Below are 18,952 nucleotides of genomic sequence, written 5' to 3'. Positions count from 1 at the left end.
CAAAAGGAGGCTAGAAGGAATATCTGTGACAGGTGATAGAAGGTGTTAGCAGCGGTAAAGGTTCCCTTCTCTGTATCTGTGACAATCACCTTGGGGCACACCTCTTTGGAAAGGAGTGCCATCAATTAGAAAACAGTAATAATTTTATATCCTGTGCACCACACTGATGTTTGCTATCTTTCAACATGAAAACAAGCAAGCATTAGAAGATGAACTCAAACTTGTTTCAAACCTGCTCCAAAATACCCTTCTGCTTGCTTGTCAAAGTGTATTGGCACAGTAACAATGACTTCCAATAGAAATTTAGTTGACTAAGTCAACAGCTACCAAAAGCTGTAATGGGTTTAAAGTACTAATAATTACTATGGTTAAAAAAATTCACTAACATCAATGATTTAATAAGTACACAAGAGGTGATGGTACAGACTATATGAGAGGTTTTTTCTGCAAGCTACAAGGTCTTTCTGGATGTCTCATTCTGGTGTATCTCAAAAAAGCTCACCTCACTTATTGCTGCATTGTCCTCTTCCCCAGGGCGAACAAGCCTATTCCCAGTTAGCCTCATAGACAATCCAAAGTCACTAATGACACAGGTTCCATCATTTTTTACAAGAACATTTCGGCTGTTTAAGTCTCGATGGGAAATTGCAGGTTTGTAATGATCTGTTTGGATAATGTCAGATGCCTATTAATATTTGAATAGTTCCATAGGAGATAAAAACAGCACTTTGGTAAGTAGGTGATACATAAAGAGAGAAGTCTATTATTTTCTATTCTACCAATTTTTATTATTAAAAAAATAACACAAGTAATCATTTTCTCAACTCATTAATCAGTGATTTCTAATAGTCACACCCACTAGTGTATGAAGGGTTAATTAAATATAAACTCACTTGGTGAAACTAATAGCTAATGTGTTGCTTATTAATTCCAGAACAAACTAATTTTATCTCCTGGGTGTGGCAATGGGAAGTTAAAAGAGGTACAGGAAGTGGAAATTTTTCTTTTACAAATGAAAATGTTAGTTTGATAGAATATACAATTTAAAACGCTGCAATGGTTACTATGATACAAAAAAAGACGAAGAATTCCTGCTTTACACCAATGAAATCATGAGTCCAATCCAAAGGACTTTAAAGTAAAAAGTAAAGGGGAGGAGGGGAAAAACTCTTTGTATATACACCAAATTAGATATCCCATGGTTAGGCTGTATTGCAGGAAGAATAGCAATAGAAGTTAATTAAAGGAGAAAAAAAGTCAAGAAAGGAGGCAGAAATAAACCCCATGGCCTCAGAGATCACCACACAATCAATCAACAAGCATTTATATGTGACAGGCTCTGTGGTAGGTGCTGGGGACCTTAAAATAAAAACGAAACAGATCTGCTCCCAAGAAGCTTACATTCTTATCAGAGGACACGTAAATGCATACAGAATATTTACAAAATAAATTCCTAGTTCTGGGAATCACGAGAAGATTCAAATGACTTCTGAGGTCCCTTACAAGATAAACAGAAGTTAGTGGAGGTAGAAGGGTGCCCCTAGAAGCTGGGGAGTTCTGGAAAGGCCTCATTTTAAAGGTTAGGCTTGAACTGATCTTGGAAGGAAAACAGGTATTCTAAGAGGCAGGTGAGACAGTCTATGCAAAGGCAGGAAGATGTTATGGGTAACAAGCCACATGATCTAGAGACCCTAACTTTAGGAGAAAAAATTTAACTTCATAGAGATCACCAAATTGGTGGGATGAGACATGATGGGAACACTGATCTGGAATGGTATAGCATTCAAAATTCCCCCTAAACTCTTTCCCCATCCTAAGTTTCCTATTAGTGTAAAAAGTACCAGCAACATTGCATTCCTTCAGGCTTACAACCTAAATATCATCCTTGACTCTTCAATCTCTCTCTTTAAATGTATTATTGTTAAATAAGTAATATAAGTATTGTAAGTAATGATGTATAATAGCCAAACCAATGGGTTCTCTTTGTAGGAAATTTTGGCTAATGACTTTGTCAGTCTCTGGAGGCAGAAAAAAGTTATGTGAATTTAGGTTTGGTTTTGGTTACAGAGCACACAGCAAAGGTATTTTTAACTTCTGAAAATCTAGGCATCATCTGGGATTTCGCACTATCTCTCACCCCTATATCCAGTCTACTGCCAAAGTCTGTTGACTTCACCTTTGCAACATCTCTCAGATATGCTCCCTTCTCTCCTCTGACAATAATACTACTCTAGTATAAGCTCTCATCATCTCATGTCTGGACTATTGCTATACTTACTGGTAGGTCTGCCTGCCTCAAGTCTCTCCCCACTCTAATCCATCCTCCACACAGCTGTTAAAGTGATTTTCTTAGAGCACAAGTTTGACTAGGCCCTCATTGACGTCCCCGCCCCACACCCTGCCTTTGCTCCAACTTAATAAACTCCAATGCCTTTCTTTTGCCTACAAGATCAAATGCAAAATGCTGTTTAACATTCAAAGTCTTTCATAACCTAGCCCCTCTCGACCCATCCAGTCTTCTTATACCTTACTCCTGAACTCTTTGATCCAGTGACATTTACCTCCTGGTTATTCCTCAAATGAGTCACTCCATTTCTTGGCTCAGGGCATTTTTTTGGCTATCCTGTATGCCTAGAGGGCTCTCCCTTCTCGCTTTCCTGACTTCAGGTCCCAAGCCCTGTTCTACTGCCTTCCCTCTTTTAATCATTTCCTGTTTATCCTGTATTTAAGCTTGTTTATATATATATTTATTGTCTTCCACATTAGGTTCTAAGTTCCTTGAGGGCAGGAATATCTTTTGTCTCTTTTTTTAATCTCTAGTGTTTAGCATAATGCCTGGCACCACTTCTTCTTGTTTTTTATTGACTAATAGGACAAAAGCAGGGAACAAAATCGCTTTACATGAAAACATACTTATGTGAGGAAATTCAGGAGTTAGAGTGGGAAAGGTACAGTGGAGAACATTTCATGGAAGCAGAACCAAAGTGACCCCGTCATTGGCACCACTGGAATGAATTGAGGAAACAGATCACAAGCCTGGCACAGAGTCCTGCAAGAGTGGTGGTAGACTGAAATATCCAGACATTTGCTAGGCCTCACCATCTCTATCAAAAGCACATCAGGGAACACTATTGCACTATGAGAAATGATGGGCAGAATACTCTCAGAAAAACCCGGAGAGACATACATGAAGTGATACAAAGTGAAATGAGCAGAACCAGGAAAACACTGTATATAGTAACAACACGTGAATAACTTAGTTATTCTCAGCAATACAATGATCCAAGAGAATTCTGAAGGACTGATGATGAAAAATGCTATTCACCTTCAGAAAAAAAAACTGGTAGAGTCTGAATAAAGTGTTTTTTCTTTATTTTTTCTTGTTCTTTCTTTTTGGTCTATGTTTTCTTTTACAACATGACTAATATGGAAATAGGTTATGCATGGCTGCACATGTACAAGCTTTACAAAATTGCATGCATTCTTAATGATGTGGTGGAGGGAGATTTTTAAAAAAATGAATGTTTAAAATTGTTTTAACATTTAACTAGGGAAAAATAAAATATTAAATTAAAAGATAGGCAAAAAAAGCACATCGACTAATAACTTCTTATCTTGTGTTAATTATAATTTTATTCTCAAAGATGGAGGGACCAATAAAAAGAAATCCTAATCTGGATGCAATTTTCATAGTTTTTAGGAAAGAAGCATGAAAACTTTGGTGGTGGTGGTGATGTAACTATTGTATCTTAAAAGTCTATGACACATAGGCATAGGCCAACTTGCACCCTACATAATTTTCCGGAGAACAACTTTCAAAGGGGGTAAAAGAAATTAGATTCCTGAGGTCAAAAAGTCCATAGGAGAAGTTAACCTAGGAGTGCTGGGAAGTTCTCAATAATGAAATTCTGAAGATAGTTTCTAGTAAATAATTCTAATAAGATGGGAATGAGTGAGTTGTCTAAAGAAATTAATGTGGATACAATGGGAATTCAACAAGTTAGACTTGAATAAAAGATCTGTACAATCATTCTGGAAATCAATTTGGAACTATGTTCCAGAGGTTACTATGCATACTTTTGGCTCAGGGATGAATGGGCGTGTATGGGCGTGTGTGTGTGTTGTATGTATGTGTGTGTATTCCAAAACTGATCAAAGAAATAGAAAATCAGAAAAATGACTCATTTGTAAAAAAAAAATATTTACACTAGTTTTTTGGTTTTTTTGGTAGTGGCAAAGAAAATGGAAACTAAGGGGATACCCACTGATTGACTAAACAAAAATATGGTAATATGAATTAAATTTAATCTTAATATGCCATAACAAGTGATAAAAGGGACAGTTTCTGAGAAACCTGGAAAGACTTATATGAACTGAAGTAAGCAGAGAACCAGAACAATTTATACACTAATAAGACTATCTGTGCCCAATCTGTGGTAAAGCATTCTGAGCTCATATTGGTTTAATCAGTCAGTTGTACACATTGAAATTTCACTTTATCATGGTGATGTCATTTTGGTCCTCTTAGAGAGTAAAGGACAACCACCAACCAATTATTATTGTGCAGTATGAAGTGGTGAATATGATAAATTTATACAGAGAGGGTAAGGCTCATCTGAACCGATAAAGAATGCTAAACAGCATCAAAGAATGTGTACAATGGTTATGATAGAAATTAAATGAAAAGATCACTAAAAGGAATTAAAACTCAAAAGAACTGAAAATCCAACAGTGGTCCCAGAGAACAGAAAACAAAACACACCTCCCTCCTTGTTGGTTCCTAGGCAAGGGGACTTACTCAAAATCTTGCCTATATTGTCATACCTGGTAACTCTGTTGATTTGTTTTCTGCTTAACTATTTTTTTTTTTGTTACAAGGAAGTGTTTAATGCAGGGGGAGATTGAGGAAAGATCTGAGGCTGTAGAGAAAGCGTATCCAGAAATGACTGTGATGTAAAAAAAGGGATCAATAAAACTAATTTTTTTTAAAAGGTTACATCAGGAGTACTAAAAGCTCAGAATGAGCTAAGGCTAGTGAGGATAGTGAAGGAAAACAAAAATGACATCTACAAAAGTTAAACTGAGGCAGAGAGAAGGATCCATGAAGCTAGAGAGCCCCTGCTCAGGATGCATGACATGATGATGGAGATAGAAGAGATACACAATTCTTATTCTGCTTCTGTTTTATTGACAAAGGAAAGCCTTTGAACTAGAAAGGATAGAATCAAAACTGTTAATAGACAGCTAATACCCAAGGTAAGTATGGAGAGAATAAATGATTACCCTATTGGCTATTGAAGAGTCAAATTACTAGGATAAGGCAAACTACATCCTGGGATAATGAATGAATTGTTAAATGTAAAATGGGAGAGGTGCTAGAAGACTAGAAAAGGTAAATACACCAAGTTTTTGGTAAAAGGAAAGAGAAGGGAATCTGCAAATTTAAGGACAAGGGACTTGACTTGGATTCCTGGCAAAATTCTAGAAAATATTTGTTAAAAATATGATAGGTGGAAAAGGAACTGATCTTCAGGATTGCTTCATCTAGTCATTCCAGACAACGCAAAACTGGCACAGGGTAATTATGTAGATATAGCTTATCTAGATTTTAGCATATCATTTGACAAATGATTGTGGAAATCTGGAGAAATATGAGCTAGATGACAATATATTTAGGTGGATTTAGAACTGAATGAATGGCTAGACTCAAAGAACAATCATAAACAGTTTTACATCAGCTTAGAAGGAGGTCTTGAATACAATGTTCTCAGAGTCATAGAGTGAATGTTATCAACTCTGTTAACACACACAAAAATATGGCATAACATAGAGAAATAGCTGACATGTTAGATGTCAGACAAAGGACATAAAGTGATCTCCATAGGCTATAGAACACTGGGCTGAGTTGAATAAACTGAAGTTTAATAAAGATACACGTAAAAGTTTTAAACCTAGGTTCAAAAAGCAAAATAAAGCAAAATAAAAAATTTGATCAAGTACAAGATGAGAGACATACATTACAGAGAAGTTTGCTTAAAAAGTTCTGGGTTTCATTTCTTTTTGTAAGAACCTAAGCAAGTTCAATTGAGTTGACAGTATGATATGGAAACCAAGAAAGATAATCGCAGTGTCTAATAGATGCTTCTGCATAAATGAATGAAAGAACAGTATTCGAGATTAGGTACATGACTGTTTCTCTGTACTCTGTCTCCTCAGTAACACATCTGGATTGTCGTATTTAATTTCAGGTAATACATTTTAGGACGCACACTAAAAATCTGGAGTGTATTCAAAGGAAGGCAAACAAGATGGCATTAGACACCAAAATCATGCCACATGAGCATGTTTAGACCAGAGAAGGATTGGGACGAATGTGACAGGAGTAATCTGAAGGCCTATCATGTTTAAGACATTGCTGAGCACCCTGTGGACCAGACCCCTGAGTCTCAAAAAGTGCCCTGCCACTGAACCTTTAGCCCCTTCTAACCCTTTCCATTAATGCAGAAGCTTTTGTATGTGTTGTCTTTCTCAACCAGAGCATGAACACCTTGAGAGCAGGGACTTTTCTATTTGCATCCCCGGCACTCATGAGAAGGCTTGGCAAGCACTTAAACGCCTGTTCATTTGTTCATGGACAAGTTGTTAGACATGTTCTGTTTAGCCCCAGAAGGCAAAGCTAAAAGTACTGTGTGGAAGTTGCAGAGAGGCAAATTTAGGTTTCCTTCAAGGTAAAACTTCTAATAATTAGATCTACCTGAAAATTAAGTGGACAACCATTGAGGTTGGAGTTTCCCATTCCCATTCCCATTCAGGTTTTCAGGAAAAGACTGGATGACAACTTTTTGGATATACAGATAGGATTTTTGTTGAGGTATGTAGTGGACAAGATGGTTTCTTGGGCCCCTCTAATTCTGAGGTTCTATGATGCGGAAGTGGAAGAATTACGGAAAGAGCAGGTAAACCCCATGAAGGAGGAGAACACTGCCTGTCTGGGCCTAAAAGAGATCAATGTGGCTCAATGTAAAATATCGGTTGTACTAAAGAATGGCAAAGTGATGGAAAAGATCTAAGAAACCTGTATGAGATCAGTAATACAGGGTCAGAGATGCTAAAAAGGCAGAAGTACTAGGCTATCAATTGTCAAGAAAATTCTTTAAGGAACGAAAATGCCTAAGAAAGGTTTAAAACAAGGAAGTATCACAGTAGGGAGAATTCAGAGGCACCTATGAGTGACTGATTTTTTGAAGCAGTATGTAAACAAATGTACCAAAAATAAAGTAACAAAAACCAAGTGTTTTCAGAAACTGAGGACCTAGGAAAATACCAAGACAAAGTATAAAATTCAGAAAGATGAATTTTAAGTGAAACCTTGGGTGAGTCCCTTAAATTCTTAATACTCTAGTCTATGAGGTGCTGAAAAAGAAAGTGTTGACCTACACTGAGAGAAGGTTCCTCCCCAAGGAGCTCCCTACGCCAATGAAATCACAGGTATGGGTTCTGTCTTGATACCAAAACACAGAATGAAATGTCCTGAGGTGTGGAGAGAGTCAAGTTGAAGAAGTTCACAGCCTGAGAACTTTAGTATATTTTGTATCTCAGGTCAACAAGCAAAAAAGCCTATTAACTGTTAACCTCAAATACCACAGTAAACATCAAACTATACATGTTCCCCAGTAAGTCCACTCAAATACTTGTCAAGACTGTAAGATCCAGTGCTGTGGACACAGAGGCAGAGGCAGGCACCAGACTCTTGCACCCAAACAAGCCCCACAGAAGGGTCATGAATGACTTCTATTTGCTTTGGGTATGGTCAGGGGTCCACTATGGTAGGGGCCTCTTTTGTTAGCATAGGTGTCACTGAAGTGGTTTCACAGAATGCTAACCCACATGGGACAAGCTGCCATATTTCTTCTAGGGAGAAGGAGAAGAATAATACAATATGTCTGCTTTCGGATTCCCTCCAGATTCTAAATTCTACCCCACAAGGGTAACCTCACAATGACCTGGCTTCTATGGACAGAGAGAGGAGAAGATGCTGGGCAAACAACCACTGCATAGACTAAATTCTTCTCTCTCAATGGACTTTGGTTAAAAACTTACCTGGATTCTAGTGTAAAACTTAATGTATTGTCTCTTTAATATTTTGCTTTCAAATCTCTTTTTGCAGACATATTATTTATTTTTCCTGTAAGAATAAGTGACTATACTGCTCCCTAGCAACTTTTACACCTTCTTCTATGTATCTGATTTTAAAAACTGTACATTCAAACCTTTATTTTTCAGGATTAAGGGTGCCACAGAAATTGAAGAAAAAATGAAGTAGGTGATATTAACATGTTTTCACATGGCATATGGGTTACAAAACTTGATTAAAAGATAAACTATAAGAAAAAATTCCTAAAGTTACCCTTTTCGTACCTATAAAAAGTTTCATTTATGAAGAAACCGTCAAGTATATAAATTATGTATGCGCATATACACGTGTGCAGATATAACATAGAACATATGTGCATCATATTTCTGTCTATCCCTCTATCTTAGATGGTGAGGTCCTCCAGAAGTTCTTTAGGTGATTACTGTGATGATTTTATCAGGTCTAAGAAGACTTAGGCCTAACTAAACATACTGGAAAAACTAGGGAGATAAAGAATGTCTATTGTTTGGATTATGCTAAGAAAACTATAAAGGAGGCTCATCTTGGGTATAAATAGAGCCCACTTAGTTGGACCAACGATGCAGAGAGACAATGAACTCGGCTAAAAATTAAACAGGAATTCAACAAAAGATCCTAGAACACCTCTGGGGAATTATGTAGGCTATAATACATGATACTATATAATTCCATTTCTTCTTTGCTGTGTATTATTTTTTCCAGAAATATATTAATGATGATTTTGGAGCAGCTGGAAGATAAAGATGTCTAACCCCCAGATATTGGATTCATTACTACTTAACCATTAAAAAAAACCCACAATTTTTTTTCATTAAAATCTTAAGGTAAAAGTCATCAAGAAAACACACTGTCTTTTTCATAAAAACATCACCTGGAATTAACAGTCATTATCTATTATATTGTTTGTGGAGCTATTGATTTCCCTACAAAAAATGCAAAATAACAATTACAAAATTCAACATACTCGTTGATCCTGGGTCTCTACTGCTGCACTGTTTACTAAAGATATAACTAAAAGGAAAAGAGGCCCCATCTTTAGAAAAAATATTCACAGCTGCTTGACATATTATAGCAAAAAAATCTGCTGACAATATTCTGAGTGGTTGAACAAATAAATCAGGACATATCAATGCAATGCAATATTATTGAGCTGTGAAAAATGTTTATGAAGAATACAAAAAAAAAGGGAATGATCTATGTGATGAGATGCAAAGTGAGGTCAGCAGAGCAAGAAGAGCCAGAAAAATACCTATAACTGAACCCCACCAGCAAAGACCATGGTTCTTTCTACTACTCAGAAGGGTTTAGAATCTGGAAGGAATCAGAAAGCAATCACAGTGGTATTATTCTTCCCCCTACCCTTCCTACCTGGGATTTCTCCTGGAAAGAGAACTCCTCTGTGGAATCTCCCTCCACTGAGGCCAACTATAAACTCACCTGCAGCTATAAAGCTGCCTGGGCCACTGGCCACGGTGACATGAGTGTGGGTCAGATGCAGAACTTAAGACTGACCTTGGGTCTTCCAAAGTCCAAGGCTGGTCGTCTGTCTGGTACAAACGTGTATCCTCTATTCCTGTTTTGTTAGAATTCTTTTTCTTCCCCCATCTCCTACTTCCCCCTCCGCAAGCAAAATGTGAACAACTTGAATGTGAATTTTTATTTGGAGATTCACATAATATATGGCTCGACTGTGTTTTAAGAGTACTAAACTTGTAGAAACAATTACATCAAAAATATCTCATCACATGGTTAAATTTGCATTGTCTTTCAAAAAATATTCTTTTAGTTTATTTGAGAACTGTGATTTAGAATTTTTGTTTCTCTAAAACCATGTCCATTCCTTATCTTACCTCCTCGTGGTAATTCTGTGTGAAGGTATGCCAGGCCTCTGGTAACAGAATGTGCCAAACGACAAGAGCTTACCCAATCACTGGTATGAAGACTCAAATACTTGCACAAAGAACCCTTAATTAAAAAAACAGAAACAGTAAAATCAGTTATGATACCACAAATAAACACTGATTTTAAAAGATCTGCCTCAAGTAGTGTTTCTAGATTTGATTTTGTCAGTATTTTACCTCAAAATCATTGCAACAGAACATCTGAAAAGCTAAGAAGACTATATTTTATAACATAAAGGATAAAGAAGCATTTCTTCTTAGAGATTTCTTTCAGAAATAAAGCTCTATCATCATAAAGGAATGGAAGTTGAAGAGCCTATTACAAAAGATCATACAGAAACACTGGGAATGAGGTTTTGTTGTCTGTATTGAACCATTTCTAAAACCATATTATAATGGTAATCCAAAAAAGATGCTAATGGAAAAAGTGACCAAAGAAATGGGAAGTAGCTTCCTGAAATATTTTATTTCCTTTTTGACTGACGCATGTGTACTGCATTTATTTTTCACATAAATGACTGTTTTCAACAGACTCAGAAACAAAAAGGAGAAAAATGTATTCCACTTCAATGGCTAATCAACCACAAAAGCCAGGCAAGGATGAAAATAAATCACACTCATCATACTGATCAGAAAAATGAAAAAAAAAAAAGAAGCGAAAATTATGGTGGGAGCCTGTAGGATCTTGAAGAAAGGTACCTAAAAGATTATATTCTTTGGCATTTAAATTATGTCTCATATCACTGGTATCTAAGATATCTTCTAGAATTCAAAATCCATAATTCATTCTATAAGATGAGTTCCTTTAAGACTTATTTGGTCTATTACAAAGAATGTTGTAATGAGTCTTTTGGCTCATGTATTATCTTATCAATATCTCTTTTACAAAGATTTAATTTGGAATTTTACTTGTTTCATATTACTATTCTTCAAATACAAAAAAGTACCTTTGCTATAATCTCTTTGATATAAGCACATAGTATGGCGGATTAATCAAATAATCGATATTTTCTATTCCATCTATACAGAATAATTTTTTGAATTATTTTAAGACAATTAGTAAAATCTGTGTGTGTAATTCTGAAATTGATAGTCTCCTTGTGCCTTAAGAAAAGGACTTTCCAAAAAAAGAAAAAAAGGACTTTCTAGTTCCATTTTTTAAAAAGTACTTACATTGGGGTAATATTCCATCACCAACAAATACTCCATTCGTGCATCAGCAGTGAATCTTTCATCTCCAACAATGAAGCGAGCAATGTTATCATGGTCCATAAGAGGAATTCGATAAATGTTCCTCTCATTGATAAAGTTTTGACGATTGGCAAAAGAAAAAACTTTTACAGCTACTGGACGCTCATCCAAGGAACCTTTATACACTGCTCCATATCGTCCCCGACCAATCAGCTGCAAACATGTAAGTAAAATCATGGCAGTAATTCAAATAGAGTACATGATAACTGAATAATTAAGTTCACCCAGTTGTAAGAATCACACATTTGAATAAATGGGTCTCTTATTCCTGCTTAGCTTAATGATATGTAATAAGTAAGCAGCCAACTAAAATGTCAATTAAAAACTAATGGAGAATAAGCTAAGTGATTTTCACAGAATCTGTTATCACATAGGATATTATTAAATGCTTAAAAACTGTATGTTTTACAACTGAACTGTACCATAGTCTTGCATAACAGACATTAGCCATAACTATTTTGTTTTTATTTGTAAGACAGTCTATTTCATAGGTTTATAGTGAATATTTTCCTCTGGTGCTGTAAAACTAATTATCAAAGAAAGTGTTTTAACAATATAATTTTACTATTTTACTATTCTTAACAAAGTTAAAAAATGCTTTTATAAATATCTATTCGAAAACATTAATGTTTGACACTTACTAAAAATTTTTTAACTACTGGGAAATATCCTATGGAGGATACATACATGGGTATTCAATATCATGAAATATTTAAATACATGCTTTCATTTTTAATAATGATAGAAAGGGTTAAAAATGATAGTGTTAGTTAATACATATTTAGCTATTTAGAATAAATAAATACATATTTAGTTACTTAGACTAACATCTCAAACAATGGATCAAAAGTATCTTATTGTATAAAGGAAGAATTGAAACACTGCTTTTATAAATAAAAATTGAAAAGATGATTAAAAATACATGCAACAAATAAAAGTACTCAATACTGTTTTAAGACAATATATAATAAATGTTGCTTATTCCCACTTAGAAATTTCTTTGCTCACACTTCACCTATTGCTTTGCTCACTTATATTTCTCTTATATACTAATGTTTCATCTGAGTATTACATTCTCCTATAACATGAGATAGTATTTGTAAAAAATGCTTAGAAATGTGCCTGGTACATATTAGGCACTATATAAACATTCATTCTCTTCCTCATTCCACCTTTCTAGATTATAAAGGTAATCACAGTATCTATCATGGTTTAAAATTTTGGGGGGAATTTAAATTGCCCAATTTATCTTTTGTGATCATCTCTATGCCTTATCTGGTAAGCATTCTTCCTCTAGTTATGACATGTACTTCTTTATTCCTCCTGATTTTTAAAAATGGCAGAACTTTCATATTCAGGTCAAATATCCATTAGGAGCTTACTGAGGTATGGTGTAAGATGCAAGGTTAACCCTAGAGTTTGCCAACTTTTCCAGGTTTCCTACAAATTCTTGCAAAAAAGAAATAGTATCTTTGCCTGGTAATTAGGTTTTGAGGTTTACAAAACTCTAAGCTACTGTGTTGAGTTGCTTTATCTAGTCTAGTCCACTGATGTGACTTTTCTCTTTTTTAATTTGGTATAAAACAGTTTTGATCATTGCTGCTTTGGGGAGCAAACTGGAATGGTATATCACTAAATCTTAAGCTGAATTAGGTAGTTTTCATGATTTTTTTAGGATACTGATATGGCCCAACCATTAACACTCAATACTGTATCAATTATTTCCATAAAGTTTTGTGATTGTATTTGCCAAGTCCCAAGTATGTCATGGTAGGTTAATCAAATCAATGATCTTATCAATTTGTATGTTCTCCACAACAAAGCAGATGGTAATCCCTTCTTGCTTTCTTGTTCACCTGTTATCCCAAATCTTTGCCATGGGGCCAGACCATTTTTTCTTCCTATCATACATTTCTTTCATAACACTTTTTACTCCTATTTTTCCAAGGTTCCTTATTGATATAGTCTGTTCACACCTACTATGAGCCTCTATTGTCCTCCGTGGGAGTGACACAACAATGCCAGTATAATGCTGAAATTAAAATGATGAGTCTTGGGAGAAGACTAGGATCAGAAAAAGAATATACAATTTCCCCAAGGCAATCCACCCTGATTTCCTCTTCTTTTCTCTTTACCCAATACTCAGTCCATTTGTATCATCTGTTTTAAGTATGTCTACTGCCCCACAAATGTTATAGGCTACGTATGCAATAATATATCATAATATGGAGTACAGACATTTTTCATCCACTTACTTTGCCTGTGTGGATGGTAGGGACATACATACTCTTTTTTTTGTTTAGTATTTTATTTTTTCCTAGTTACATGTAAAAACAATTTTTAACATTTGTTTTTAAAACTTTGAGTTCCAAATTCTCTCCCTTCTTCTCTCTCTGTTCTCTCCCTGGTCCCCCATTGAGAAGGCAAGCAATTTGATACAAGTTATATATGTGCAGTTATACAAAACATACATAATAGTCATGTGGGGGAAAAAAACATAAACTAAAAAAAAAACCTCAAGAAAAATAAAGAAAGTTTAAAAATACGCTTTAATTTGTACTCTGATTCCATCAATTCTTTCTCTGGGAATGGATAGCATTTTTCATCATAAGTCCTTCAGAGTTGTCTTGGATCACTGTATCGCTGAGAACAGTCAAGTATTCACATCTGGTCATCTTACCATATTGCTGTTATTTTGTACACAATACATTTTACACTACATCAGTCCATGCAGTTTTTTCTGAGAGCATACTACTCATCATTTCTTATAATACAATGGTATTCCATCATAATCATATACCACAATCTGTTCAACCATTCCCAACTGATGGGCATTCCCTCAATTTCTAATTCTTTGCCCCTTTCCTTTTCTTTTTAATCTCTTTTGGGACACAGACCTAGTAATGATACTATTCATTCAAAGGGTATTCATGGTTTTGTAGTTCTTTGGGAATAGTTCCAAATTGTTCTACAGAATGGTTGAATCAGTTCACAACTCCACCAACAGTGCATTAATGTCTCATTTTTCCCCACCATCATTTGTAATTTACCTCTTCTGTCCTATTACCAATCTAATTGGTATGAAGTAATACTTCAGAAGTGTTTTAATTTGCATTTTTCCAGTCAATAGTGAGAGTTTAAGACCCCTTGGGCTTCAACCTACTTTGGCCATCTGCTGAAATGGTTTACTAGGGTGTGGTCGCTGTGCATGCTGTAGCTTCTTGGAGCCACAGGTGAGAGTTAGGTGGAATAAGTGGACACCAAAGGTGGACTTGGTAGCAATCACACCAAAGGTATTAGTCCTCCCTCAACACACACTACACTACCAGATGCTGATTCTATTCCAGATGAGATTTACAAGGTAGGGGGACCACTGCTCATACAAAAACTGACTAAAATTTTCCATGTTATATGGCAAGAGCAGGTTATTCCCCAGGAGCTCAAGGATGCCTCCATTGTCCATCTCAATAAAGGTAAAGAGAATAGATTGTCCTATAACAATCACAATGGGGTCTCTTAGTCACTGCTGGCAAAATTCTTGCTAGAGTCCTCCTTAATAGGCTGATCCTTCACCTGGAAGATGGGCACATACCTGAGAGTCAGTGTGGCTTCAGAAAGGGCCAAAGAACAGTCAATATGGTGTTTGCTGTCCAACAACTCCAGGAGAAATGCCAGGAGCAGAACAGAGGTCTGTACGCAACATTTGCAAATCTGACCAAGGCCTCTGACACTGTTAGTCATGAGGGCTTATGGAAAATTATGTCAAAATTTGGTTTCTCAGAGAAGTTCATCAGTATTGTATGTCAATTTCATGATGGCATGTTTGCCCGGGTTCTGGATAATGGACAAAGCTCTCCTGCCTTCCCAGTCACCAATGGAGTGAAATAGGACTGTGTGCTTGCTCTCATGCTTTTTAGCATGATGTTTTCAGCCATGATGACAAATGCTTTCAACGAGGATGAACACGACATCAAGGTCAACTACTGTACTGATGGCAAGTTCTTCAATTTGAAAAGGCTACAAGCCAAGACCAATGTGGAAGGAGTGTTGGTCCTTGAATTTCTGTTTATAGATGACTGTGCACTCAATGCAGCCTCTGAAGCTGAGATGCAACAAAGTATGGATCAATTCTCTGCTTCCTGTGCTAATTTTGGCCTAATAATTAACACCAAGAAAACACAGGTGCTCCATCATCCACCACCACACCATCCATACATGGAACCATCAGTTACAACAAATGGAGAAGTTTTGAATGCTGTGGATAAGTTCACTTACCTTGGTAGTGTACTTTTCAGAGAGGTACACATTGATAATGAGGTTGATGCTACCTCAGTGTTTGAGAGGCTCCAAACAAACGTTTGGGAGAGAAGAGGTGTTAGACTGACTACCAAAGTGAAGGAATACAGAGCTGTTGTGCTGACCTCTTGTTGTATGCCTGTGAAACATGGACAATCTATCAGCAGCATGCCAGGAAACTGAATCATTTCCATTTGAATTGTCTTAGGAAGATTCTGAGGATCACCTGGCAATGATAAGGTACCAGACACTGAAGTCCTTGCTCGAGCTGAAACGCATTCAAACTATGCTTCAGAGAGCGTAACTCCGAAGGGCTGGTCATGGTGTTTGAATGCAAAATGTACTCTTGCCAAAAAGACTATTTTATGGAGAACTTGCATGGGGCAGGCAATCACATGGTGGTCAGAAGAGATAATACCAGTATACTCTCAAGATCTCTCTCAAGAACTTTGGATTTGACTGGGCAACATGGGAGACACTGGCATAGGACTGCTCAGCATGGTGTGCCCACATCAGAAAGGGTGCTGTGCTCTTTCAGCAAAGCAGAATTAAGACAGCACAAAGAAATGCAGGATGTGCAAATTTGGGATATCCACCCCAAATGTTCACACGGACTATCTGTGCTCAACCTGCGGTAGAGCATTCTGAGCTCTTACTGGTGTGATCAGCCACAGTTGGACACACTGAAATTTCACTTTATCATGGTGATGTCATTTTGGTCCTCTTCAAAGATGAAGGACAGCAAGCAAACAAGTGAGTCAGGATATTTTTTCATATGGCTATAGAGAGTTTTGATTACTTCATCTGAAAACTGATCAATTTTTTCAACCATTTATGATTTAGGGTATGGCTCTTACTTTAATAAATTTGAGTCAGTTCTCTATATGTTTGAGAAATGAAGCCTTCATCAGAGAAACTGGCTTCAAACTTTTTTTCACAGTTACATTGCTAACTGTATTTCCCCTGATTCAATTCCCTCCCCATTTAATCTATTTTCTCTCTCCTTTCATCCTGTCCCTCCTCAAAAGTGTTTTGCTTCTGAATACCCCTCTCCCAATCTGCCCTCCCTTCTATCACCTCCACCCCTTTCTCTTCTCCCATTCCCCTCCAGCTTTCCTGTCGGGCAAGACAGATTTTCATACCCAAGTGAGTATGTATGTTATTTCCTCTCTGAGTCAACTCTGATAAGAGTAAGGTTCACTCACTTTCTCTCACCTCTCTGTTCTTCCCCTCCACTGTAAAAACTTTTTCTTACCTCTTCTATGTGAGATAATTTACCCCATTCTACCTCTGCCTTTCTCTTTCTCCTAGTACATTCCTCTCTCACCCCTTAATTTTATTTTTAGATACCATTCCTTCATATTCAACTCACTGTGCCTTGTGTGTACATATACTCCTTCTAACTACCTTAATGAAAATGTTCTTAAGAGTTACAAATATCATCTTCCCATGTAGCAATGTAAACAGTTTAAACTTATTAAGTCCCTTATGATTTCCCTTTCTGCTTACCTTTTTTATGCTTCTCTTGAGTCTTGTATTTAAAAGTCAAATTTTCTATCCAGCACTGGTATTTTCATCAAGAATGCTTAAAAGTCTTCTATCTCATCCAATGTCCACTTTCCCTTCAAAGGATTATATTCAACTTTGCTGAGTAGGTGATTCTTGGTTGTAATCCTCACTCCTTTGTCCTCCAGAATATAATATTCCAGGCCCTCTGATCTTTAATGTAGAAGCTGCTAAATCTTATGTTATCATGAATATGGTTCTATGATACTTGAATTATTTCTTTCTGACAGCTTACAATATTTTTCTCCTTGATCTGAGAACTCTGGAATTTGGCTACAATATTCCTGGGAGTTTTCATTTTGGGATCTCTTTTGGGAGGTGATTGATAGATTCTTTCAATTTCTATTTTACCCTCTGGTTCTAGAATATCAGGGCAGTTTGATAATTTCTTGAAAGATGATATCTAGGCTCTTTTTTTTAAATCATGACTTTCAGGAAGTCTAGTAATTTTAAAATTATCTCTCACGGATCTATTTTCCAGGTGAGTTGTTTTTCCAATGAGATAGTTCACATTGTCCTCTATTTTTTCATTCTTTTGATTTTGTTTTATTGTTTCCTGATTTCTCATAAAGTCATTACCTTCCATTTGCTTCATTCTAATTTTTAAGGAATCATTTCATTCAGTGAGATTTTTCCACCTGGCCAATTGTGCTTTTTAAGGCATTCTTCTCCTCATTGGTTTTTTGGACCTCTTTTGCCATTTGGATTAGTCTATTTTTAAAGGTGTTATTTTCTTCAGCATTTTTATGGATCTTCTTTAGCAAGATGTTGATTCATTTTTCATGATTTTTTTGCATTACTCTCATTTCTCTTCCCAATTTTTCCTCTACTTCTTTTACTTGATATTCAAAATCCTTTTTGAGCTCTTCCATGGCCTGAGACTATTTCATATTTTCCTTGGAGGCTTTGGATGTAGGAGCTTTGACTTTGTTGTCTTCTTCTGAGAGGGTGTTTTGATCTTCTTTGTCACCATAGTAACTTTTTATAGTTAGAGGTTGGCTTTTTTTGTTGTTTGCTCATTTTTCTAGCCCATTACTTGACTTTTAACCTCTTGTTAATGTAGGGTTCTGTTTTCAGGGTGGAAGGCACACCGTCCAGAGCACCTGGGGTTTTACTGCAGCTGTTTTCCAGAGATGCTTCCAGGAACCTGTAAGTTTTCAGTTCTTTCAAGGTGGTATGATCTAAGGAAAGGTGTTTATTCCTTTCCTGGCCTACGCTCTGGTCCATGAGTGACCACAAGCACTCTTTTCTGCTCTGAAATTGTGAGGAAAAGTCCTCCCTCCATTGTGGCTACAAGGTCTTCTATGCTAGCGCTCTCTGTTTGCCCTGGGACTGTCACCTAGGACTGTGATCTGGATCAGAGTATGGCAAAGCAACAGAGTCCTGCTTCAGTGCTAGAAAAAAGACCCCTGTAATCTCCTTCTGACCAGTTGTTCAAACCCCTTACCATCTGTGGGCTGAGAGCTCTGGAAGCAGCAGCTGCTGCTTCAGTGACAACCTGCTCCTGATTTGCTATGGCTAAGGCTGTGCTGTCATAGTCTGTGTTGTATTGCACTCCACTCTCACTCAGGTGCAACAAATCTTTCCTGTTGACCTTCTAAGTTGTTTTTGGTGTTTGTGGGCTGAGGCATCTGGAAACACTCAATGTTTCTTATTGATTCAGTTGCCCCAAGCCTGCTCCTAGTTTACTGGGGCCCGGTCTGTGCACAGCCTTCACTGCTCTCTCACCCTGGTCCAACAGCCCTTCCATGTTGTCTTGCATTGA

At 36.7% G+C, this 18,952-nt stretch overlaps 1 protein-coding gene across 2 annotated transcripts in view; it reads right to left on the bottom strand.

Moving 5' to 3' along the window:
* The window catches only part of BMPR2 (bone morphogenetic protein receptor type 2), a 225,700-nt gene that overhangs the window by 24,665 nt on the left and 182,083 nt on the right, over positions 1-18,952 (bottom strand). For both annotated transcript variants that reach the window (XM_072617306.1, XM_072617307.1), the window contains exons 6-8: positions 11,248-11,478; positions 10,024-10,138; positions 503-663 (exon numbers count right to left, since the gene is read on the bottom strand). In XM_072617306.1, coding sequence (XP_072473407.1) covers positions 503-663; positions 10,024-10,138; positions 11,248-11,478 — 507 coding nt within the window. The remainder of the gene's footprint in view (positions 1-502; positions 664-10,023; positions 10,139-11,247; positions 11,479-18,952) is intronic.

Source organism: Notamacropus eugenii, chromosome 6, assembly GCF_028372415.1.
Source record: "Notamacropus eugenii isolate mMacEug1 chromosome 6, mMacEug1.pri_v2, whole genome shotgun sequence".
Lineage (NCBI taxonomy): Eukaryota > Metazoa > Chordata > Mammalia > Diprotodontia > Macropodidae > Notamacropus > Notamacropus eugenii.
Note: the sequence above shows the minus strand (reverse complement) of the source record. Positions and strands in the feature narration are given on the sequence as shown.